We start from the raw sequence: 9,599 nt of genomic DNA on the forward strand, positions 1-9,599 counted from the left end.
AAAAAAATATAAGAAATAAATAATAAATGTCTATAACATAAATTCTATTTATTAACTAAAAAAATACAAAAACATAAATATTTTAGTTATTATTATATGTTATAAAAAAAATTAAATACAATGGTCATTAGATGCTTAAATAAGAGTTATTTATTTATTTATTTAAAGGATAAGTATCATTGGCCTTACATTATTGGGCATACTTAAGAATGAGCTTTAGAAGCCTCATCCAATAATTCATGTATTAACACTTTGTTTTCGAGTTCAACTTAACGAGAGAAAAGAAAAGAAATGGGTGTAAGTGAGAAGAAAAATAAAAAAAATTGATGTTCCCCAGTTTTATTAAAGGAAAGAAGTGGAAGGAAATAGAATGATCACTTTCCCTCCTAGCTTTCCTTCCGATTTGAAAGGATTTGAAGAGAAAGAAAAAAATGTTTAAGTTTCCTTCCACTTCTCTCCAACTCGAGAACACAAAAGATAAATTTCTTTTCCTTTCCTTTCTATTCTTTTCTCTCCCTACTTTCTATTCTCTTATTTTCTTTTCTCTGCTACAACGGGGTATTATGGTTATAATGGAATAAACAACACAACAGCCAAAACCCTAATCCATACCTATCCACCTAGCAACTCCTCTCCATCCAACTCCCTTATGTTTGATACAAGCAAAGAAGGCAGAAAGAAAGTAGAGAAACTTTATTGGTTGATTATTTACTAACTATTTGGATTGAAATATATAGATACATAATATGTGTAATGTATCTTGATTGTGATCTCCCATGTTTAAAGGGTATTAACTCTAAAAACATATGGTTTTTGTTAGTTGACACTCTTTATCTAAATAGATCCACCTTTTGGTGTTATGAAATTCTAGAATTTTCTTTCCACCACAATTTCTTTAATTGTTTTAGATTCCATCAATCCCCGACAATATTCACATGGTGGTTTAGAAGGTAAGAGGGAATCGATCGTTCAATCGGTTTTCCACTATTAGATTGACTATTCTTCAAAGGACTCTAAAAGGACTCTAAAAGCTGGTTCATTAAATGTTGTCAGAATACAACCAATATTCATTGATAGTTTCAAAATCCTAAGAGAATGAAGTTACTTCACAAATTCTTGATGTCTATGAGTATTTTGTATGTGTTTACTTTTTATGTTAATTCCATTTATACCATTAGTGCATAATTAAGAACATGAATCCACAAGGTTGTGATTATGAGACAATTAATGAAGATGATGAGGGTCTTGCAAGGAAAGAAGCCGAATGTGATGCCGTGAGGGTAGGGGTGGCGGTAGGTTCCATATTTAATAAGTGTTTTAATCAAAATCAATATAAAATTGCTAATATAAGTTAAGTATGGATACTTTAGTAATTTCACATAGACCGGTCAGTCATTGGGACCAAACCACAAAAAAAGAGGCATGAGACGAAAATCACATATTTTTATAAACCCTAAGGACCATTTATGTCATTACTAATTTATATGAAATTATTTGATAAAAGTTTAGCGGAAATATGTTGCTACATATTTGAAAAACACAATTGTATTCCGAACAGGGGAAATGGTGTTCTTGCCGTTTTCAATGCCCGAACAACGGAAACAACGATGGAGAAGAAAGGTGACTTGCATTACAACATTGCAGACGAATAATAACTCATTTGCATACAACAAACTCTTCTCGTAAGACTGTTCATCAGATCTCTCTCCGTTTTCCTTTTATTTTTTCGTCCATTCCATCTCAAAATCTCTGATATCGAAACATAGGAGCAAAATTCTGCAGCATCGGTAGTACGATTGGCAGACAACTGCCATTGCAAGAATTTTGAATTCATTCTGTTTTTTCTTGTGAAATTAATCAATGTTTTTGAGGGTTTAGGATCGGATGTCGTTTTTCAATGTAGGTTTAGGAGTATGGTAGTTTAATTCGATAATGGTGGTGAGGATTTTGGGATTAACTCGGGGAGATGACGAGTCACCGAGGGAGATCACGCGGAACAATCAATCAATTGATAATGTCGGGGAGAACGGATGGTTGATTCGATTTTTGGATTCCGCTTTCTTCTCTGAGTGGATTGCTGTTAGTTATCTCTACAAACATGATCACTCAGGGGTTAGGGATTATCTCTGCAATCGTATGTACACTCTTCCATTATCTGGCCTTGAAAGCTACTTGTTTCAGATTTGTTACATGCTTGTTCACAAGCCTAGCCCTTCACTTGATAAATTTGTCATCGATATATGCTCAAAATCACTTAAGATAGCACTGAAAGTGCATTGGTTCCTTATTGCTGAGCTTGAAGATTCTGATGATAATGAAGGAATTGGTAGAATCCAAGAGAAATGTCAGATTGCTGCCACTTTGATGGGTGAATGGGCACCTTTGGTTAGACTTCAAAATGATTCAGCTATCAATCTGGGAAAGAATAAAGTACTAAACAGATGGCATTCCTCAAAGCAACGGTTACTGTCATTAACATCATCTCACCAGTTTCGTAAGTCTTTTTCATTCTCACCTTCTTCAGGGAACAATTTGCAGGATGAAGGTAGTAGTAGTAAAGCATCCCAAGATGAAAATAATATGTTCAAGAAATTTATTCCTAGTCAAAAAGTCCGGGATGCATTGCGTTTTAGGAAATCTGTATATAAAGATAATGAGGAATCAGAAAAAGATGGTTTTTTTACAAGACTTTTAAGAGACTCTAAAGAAGAGGATGTAGGGACATCCATGGAAAGGGATGATGAAGACAAGGAGAAAGATGGTTTTTTCAGTAGGTTTTTAAAAGATAGTAAAGATGAGAATGAGGTGACATCAAGCTCAGATAGTTTTTTAAAAAGAATATTTAGCAAAGGCGATTTGGAGTCTGTAGAAGGTGATGATGATAAAGAAGGGTATTTTAATAAGTTTATTAAAGAGAAATTTGAAGACAAACAGAAAGATATTGCTGCTAATGATGATGAGGAATACAAGGAGGTATATCAATAATTTGAGGTTTCTGCTCCTTTGAATCTTTTAATACTATCTACAAAGTTCTGCCATTATCTTCTTGCAAATTTATTTTCTATTTTTTTTAGTAATTACTTGACATAGCTACTTAGAAGCAATTGGTTTTTTGACTAATAAACTTGAATATGCATTTGATATATGTAATGTTTCTTTTGGCAGAAGCAACCTGGTTCACCAAAGCAAAAGCATGATAGATCCAATCCTAAACCTCCATTGCCAAATACAAATCCTTCACAATTTCGTAAAGGAACATATCATGAGTCACTTGAGTTTGTTCAATCCTTGTGTGACACATCATATTGTTTGGTAGATGTTTTTCCAGTTGAAGAACGCAAAAGTGCTCTTTGTGAGGTTGTGCTTCATCTTTCCTTTTAATTTTCTTCTCAATTTTGTTATATGTTTTCAAAACATTGCTTCCTATATACTAAATCTTTGCTTTATGTCTGTTTTAGTCACTCTCTGATATCAATGATCATGTTGTTGCAGCTCAAAGTAGTGGAGGTCTCTCTCTCTCTCTCTCTCTCTCTCTCCCCATTTACAAATAACAATCATTTATGTGAACATATGTATGTATATGGATATGGATATGTATCTATATACACGCACACACTTATATAAACTATGAAATAACTTCAATGAATTGTATAAAGAAATGAATGCAAAAAATTTAAGATCTTTTGTAAACTATAGTCATTTGCAATTTGTTCCCCATTGATTAGTACGATTAAAATAATAATAATTATTTTTTACAATATTTGGTTGTATGATAGGCTTGTGCTTTCCCATGGGGAAGGGAATGTATCGTGTGGTTCACATACCAGAAGATGAAGCCATTCTTCTTAACTCTAGGGATAAGGCACCTTATCTAATATGTGTTGAAGTATTAAAAAGTGAAACCTCAAGGTAAACACACACACACACACACACTCTTCAACCCTTTCATTGTTATTGATGATTCTTTTTTGTATTCAGTAGCAACACAAAGGACCACAAACTTTCCAAGGGTGGAACCCCGTTAGCTAACGGAGATGCAAATTTACCAAAACGCCCTCCGTGGGCTAACCCGTTACCAAATAGACAAGATATGTATCTTTCTAGTTTTAATAAGATTTCAAGAACCACTTCACAAGCTATTGATGAAGCCATGAGTAGCTTGTGGGATTCAAATGCAAAGTTTGTTCATGTGAGTCTTTTAGTGGAGAATCAAATATCCAAGTCAAAGTTTGACCATGAATGTGGTCAAACTAGAGATGAAGATGGTGATGATGTGGAATGGGTGAGGGTTGAGTTGAAAGCGGACCCTGGGGTCCACATGGATGACATAGCGGTTCAGGAACCGCCACGTAGGCGGGAGCACCGCCGGGTCCCTAGTATGGTAGCTTTTGAGGAAGTTAAGGTAGTTTTTTCTAAAAATATTTGCATTATTAGTTTAATTTTGAGATTTCATGGTAGTTATTCAATTTAGTTTTATATATTTTAATACGCAAATTTTTTTAAAGTGATAAGTAATTTCATTTGAGTAGTTGTTAAATATATATAATATATGTTAAATGGATATTAAACACATTTCTTTGTTACATAATAACATTTTTTTTTCTTGATTTGTGAATTTAATTTCATTTGGGTGTCTAGTTAAGCATAGTAAACAACATGCTTGAATATTTCATTCTTTCAAATCAACCAAACACTATAATGGAATGTGATGAGTGATGACCGATTCCATTCCATTAATTCTTTTTCTTTGTGATTCCATTTCATAAAATTTATTCCTTTCTCTATAAAAAAAAGAAAGGAAACAAAATGGAGTGTTGACTAATTTTTTAAACTATTTTTTTTGGAGGCTGCTGCATTAAGAGGAGGAGTACCTCCTGGACTTTGTGTAAAGAGGTCTAGTCAAGAGTCATCAGAAGCAGAGTCAAAGGTGAGAGATTACATTTTTTTTTTTTTTTAAATTTGGCATGAAATTTATATATATAAATGTTTTAGAGATTTTTATTTGAAAACAGGATGTATTATCTGGTGAACTTTGGGAGGCAAAGAAAGATAGAATTCGCCAGGCTTCAGTATATGGAAAGTTTCCTGGTTGGGATTTGGTCTCGGTAGGTAACTTTTAAAATTTTAAATAAATTACAATATTAATTTTTTAATTATGACTTTTTTTGGGTTTAAGATTGAGTTCATAGATTTGTTTTATAAATAAATAAAAGTTGGTTAAGATAATTATAACAACATATAGAAATAAAGTTTCAAAACAATATACTGTATTCACATATAGTATAAAATAATCATATGAATTAATATTCAGTCTATGTGATGACTCATTCCATTCCTAAACAAATCCTTTGTGAATCCATGAATGGAATCCATAAAAGATTTAAACTTTTCTTCTTAATCTATTTCAGTTTTGTTATTTTTTAGGTTATTGTGAAAAGTGGGGATGATTGTAGACAGGAACATCTAGCTGTGCAACTTATTTCTCACTTCTATGGTATGTATGTTAATCTTATAATTTTTTATAACAAATTATAAAAAAATCTACAAGCAATTTTTGTGCATAATCTGTTTTACAAAAAACCAACTTTAAATCTGTAAGCTTCTAATGTAATATGGTGTATACAGTGTGGAACGAGACTAATTTTCCATACAAAATTAGTATATGTGGAAAATTATTAAATATTTTTTTAATAATTTTTAATAAGATATAGTGTTTATGTCAGATATATTCCAGGAAGCTGGACTACCTCTCTGGCTGAGACCATATGAAGTTCTAGTGACTTCTTCTTACACAGCTCTAATTGAAACGATTCCAGATACTGTAATTAATGTTACTAAACTTATTTATTATTTATTATTTAAGTTTTAAGTTATTGTTTTTATTAAATAATTTGCTCTTTGGCTCCTTGTAGGCCTCACTTCATTCTATCAAAAGCAGATATCCTGATATCACAAGCTTACGTGATTTTTTTATTGCCAAATATCAAGAAAATTCTCCAAGTTATAAGCTTTCACAGGTAAATGATATTATTTTTTTAATGTTTTTTTTTATATAAGAGGTTCATTTCATTCACACACCAAACATAATCATGGAATTTAAATTCTTGTTGCAGAGGAACTTTGTGGAAAGTATGGCTGGATACTCCCTGGTTTGCTACCTCTTACAGGTATAACTAAAAACTACTAGTAATCATTGTTTTTCAACTCAATAATCACCATAGCTATTTACAAATTTAATATACAAAATAAAATAGTTATCAAAGTTAACACCAGTTTTTGTCACTGCTTTATTTTCCACTTTTGCAATCTAGGAATGTTGTGGTTTACATAATTGATAAATGAGTAGGAAATGATTTTTGTGATTTTACCTTTTAAATTCTAATTCTTTTGTTGAAAAAAAATTGTTTTGCATTTTCAACACATGTAGGTGAAAGATAGGCACAATGGCAACCTTTTGCTTGATGAAGAAGGTCATCTTATACACATTGACTTTGGCTTCATGCTCTCCAATTCACCCGGGGGTGTAAATTTTGAAAGCGCACCTTTCAAGTTAACACGTGAACTTCTTGAGGTAAGTAACTACTATTGCAAAAAGACGTCAATACCCTTCTCATAATACACAGCCTATAAGATTATGTAGTGATTTTGAGTGACATTGGTTTTTTGTCATTTTGTGTTAGGTTATGGATTCGGATGCTGAGGGAGTTTCGAGCGAGTTCTTCGACTATTTCAAAGTATAGTATTTGTCTTTTTTTCTTTTTTTATAAATTAAATTCAGAAAATATTTTCATGTTTTTGGTGATTTTCCAATCGGAAATCAGGTTTTATGCATCCAAGGGTTTCTGACATGCCGAAAACATGCAGAACAGATAATTCTACTTGTTGAGATGTTGCAGGTAATGGAAGCTTCATCATTTTTAGGGTTAAATACAATAAATAGCAATGTACTTTCATTCATTTGTTTATTATAATAGCATCCTACTATTATTCTTTTAAATATTTCCATTTATTTGAGAAATCCATCCATTTATAGCAATGTAATTTAAAATACAAAGCAATTTTCACTACTAAAATCAGGGTAACATTTTCATTATATAATGTCCTAAAAATAAATTTTAAGTAGAATGCTATAAAATATAATGGGTACATTTTCAAGCATTAATAAGAAAAAGAAAAAGAAAGTACAATGTTGAAATAGAAATAAGTAAAAGTAGGATGCTATACTATTTAATACTGTGTTTGGCGTGCATTGGACCAGGACAACAATTGCAAAAAGACGTAAATGCCCTTACATTCTTTTTCACTTTCTTCTCCAGGACTCAGGTTTCCCATGCTTTAAAGGTGGTCCGAGAACTGTACAAAACTTAAGGAAACGTTTTCATTTAAGTTTAACAGAAGAAGTAAATTTATATATTTATTTACTTTTAGTTTTAAATTTTTTTTTCAAAAAAAAAAAAAAGTAACATATTATTTTGGTTATATTTTGTTCCAGCAATGTGTGTCCTTGGTGCTTTCTCTAATTAGCAGCAGCTTAGATGCATGGAGAACACGTCAATACGATTACTATCAAAGGGTTTTGAATGGGATACTCTAATATCACTTTCATTCGGTTCCATGAAATGACTATTTAGCCCCTGGACCAAGCAAGCTGTCTTTTCTTTCTGCCTTAATGATGGGGGGCATGACTTAATCCAGTAAGCTTTATATCAGTGTTTCTTTTTCTTACTTAATGTAGAAAGAACGCCTTCATAGAAAGAAAGTAAAAGTAGACTGCTATATAATACACAAATAAATGAAAGTAAGTTAATATTTCTTGCATTTAGCCCTAATAGACAAAGTCAGGGAAATGAGGCTTTCCCCATTAAGTTGTATCTTTTTACAAATTTCCCACATTTATTTTTTTCTTACATTTCGCCAGGTGTACCTCCATTTTCTCAAATATTTTATTAAATATTATTTACTTTATCCAGACAACACCCAATGGGAAACAAAGGAACATAATGCAAAGATTTTTCTAGATGAAAGGGAAAGGATGACAAGTTTTTTGGCCCATGGATGACATTTACCATTTTTACCCTTTTTAGTGTACAGGGAAATTTCATGTGATTATATTAGAAGCAATAGTTCGATTGCTTTATCACCATTTTTTTTTGCTACACAACCGCTAATTATTGTATTTGTTGTAGTGTATAGTAGTAGTATGATAAGTGTTTTTTTTGATGTTGTTTATGTTGGACACTCTATGTATACAATTGCAAGTGGATACTAAGGTATTGGTAATATCAAAGTTTTGAAAGTTGTTGTCTTCGAGATACACATGTTACAAGTTGTGTTCAAGGGTAATCTTTTTATTTTTATTTTGTTTATTTATTTATTTTTGATCTAGCTATCATTGGATTAGCATTATGTACACGTATATAAATTATAATTGTTCATTTATGTGATTGATCGAGTTTGTTTTAATAATCCTATTTACAGATTTGAGGTTACATATTGACTAAGTCGGCTAAGAAATGCAAGTGGTTGGTATTATGGTTAAAAAAATATGTTATTGATTTTGGTAAAACTAGCAAAGTTGGTTGCTATGTGGTACAATTTTTCTTTTTTCTTTTTCGTTTTTTCCAATTCACAACTCATGGAACCCATATCTTTTCCAACTCACTTAATTTTTAATTTTAAAATAAATATAAACTAATAAAAATCATACAAAATTAATTTACAAAATATTAACCTACAAAACTAATTTAAAAATATACAAAACTATTTTGGTACAAGGATAATCAATTAAATATACAAAATTACTAGAGACAAATGAATAATTTGTCAAAGATTTAGTCAGATTGAAACTCAAACGCTATAAAATAATGAAATAAGAACAATTAATTAAAAATATATTTAGACCGAAATATTATAATCTTATATCTTGGACCCAACAGAAGTTTGATAATTTATTAGTTTTATTTTATTGAGCCTAATATTCAGCCTAACTGAATAACCCTAAAAAAGTTTAGGGCATTACAAAAACACTTATGAATAATACATTTTGAGTTCCCAAAATCAATAGCAACAACTTTCTCCTCCTTCAAGCAAGTTAGGGTTTTCCTCCAAGAGGATCCACCCTTCAATTCAACGTAAGAAGAGAAGAGAAAGAGACTGCTTCTCTAACCCGCTGCAAGTTGTAACAGCGTAAATTTTAAACAAAATTTTCATTTAAATTCATATAATTCTCATAACACATTTCACAAAAATCTCATTTATTTAATTTACAAATTTCAACTCCAAATTGTTTGATTAAAATCCAGGATCCTTAAAACATAACTCTTTCACTGGTGTGTACAATCAAACTGGTGCCTTCCCATGATCCTGAGAAAACCTTAAACACATAACATACAACACGGTAAGTACGAAACTTAGCGAGTTTCCCAAAATACCATATATAGCTCTGTAGCCACTCGAGGCTATAACACAGTAAGACCCTCCAGTCAATGTGTCTCAATGGAACCCTCCGGTCCTACATTTCTGTAAGCTCTGAATAATACACAACATAAATCACAGAGAAATAATGCAGGTTATCACAATACACAATGTAAACACATAGG

General features: G+C 31.5%; 1 protein-coding gene across 3 annotated transcripts; it reads left to right on the top strand.

The window, feature by feature from the left end:
- The first annotated feature begins 1,530 nt into the window (after positions 1–1,530).
- Positions 1,531–8,310, top strand: LOC111897585 (phosphatidylinositol 4-kinase beta 1). 3 transcript variants are annotated; one of them, XM_052764267.1, is made up of 18 exons: positions 1,531–1,682; positions 1,904–2,973; positions 3,166–3,357; positions 3,459–3,507; positions 3,777–3,909; positions 3,979–4,402; positions 4,847–4,927; positions 5,013–5,105; positions 5,425–5,494; positions 5,724–5,821; positions 5,913–6,017; positions 6,114–6,167; positions 6,428–6,571; positions 6,681–6,734; positions 6,822–6,896; positions 7,317–7,400; positions 7,493–7,694; positions 7,971–8,310. In XM_052764267.1, the coding sequence occupies exons 2-17, from the start codon at positions 1,933–1,935 to the stop codon at positions 7,592–7,594; spliced, it is 2,799 nt and encodes a 932-aa protein (XP_052620227.1). In that variant the 5' UTR covers positions 1,531–1,682; positions 1,904–1,932; the 3' UTR covers positions 7,595–7,694; positions 7,971–8,310. The 3 variants fall into 3 exon arrangements, with proteins under 3 accessions (XP_052620227.1, XP_052620228.1, XP_052620229.1); XM_052764268.1 differs by having other exon boundaries at positions 1,531–2,973; positions 7,919–8,310; XM_052764269.1 differs by having other exon boundaries at positions 1,531–2,973; positions 3,982–4,402.
- The last annotated feature ends 1,289 nt before the right edge of the window (positions 8,311–9,599 follow it).

Source organism: Lactuca sativa, chromosome 5 (assembly GCF_002870075.4).
Source record: "Lactuca sativa cultivar Salinas chromosome 5, Lsat_Salinas_v11, whole genome shotgun sequence".
NCBI classification, from domain to species: domain Eukaryota; kingdom Viridiplantae; phylum Streptophyta; class Magnoliopsida; order Asterales; family Asteraceae; genus Lactuca; species Lactuca sativa.

What these genes read in the sequence shown, in the direction of transcription:
- LOC111897585 (XM_052764268.1), top strand. Translation starts at nt 1,933, where the DNA reads ATGGTGGTGAGGATTTTGGGATTAACTCGGGGAGATGACGAGTCACCG. An exon ending in TTAAAAAGTGAAACCTCAAG is followed by an intron (nt 3,910 to 3,978) that starts GTAAACACACAC and finishes TTTTGTATTCAG; the next exon opens with TAGCAACACAAAGGACCACA. An exon ending in TACTTGTTGAGATGTTGCAG is followed by an intron (nt 6,897 to 7,316) that starts GTAATGGAAGCT and finishes TTTCTTCTCCAG; the next exon opens with GACTCAGGTTTCCCATGCTT.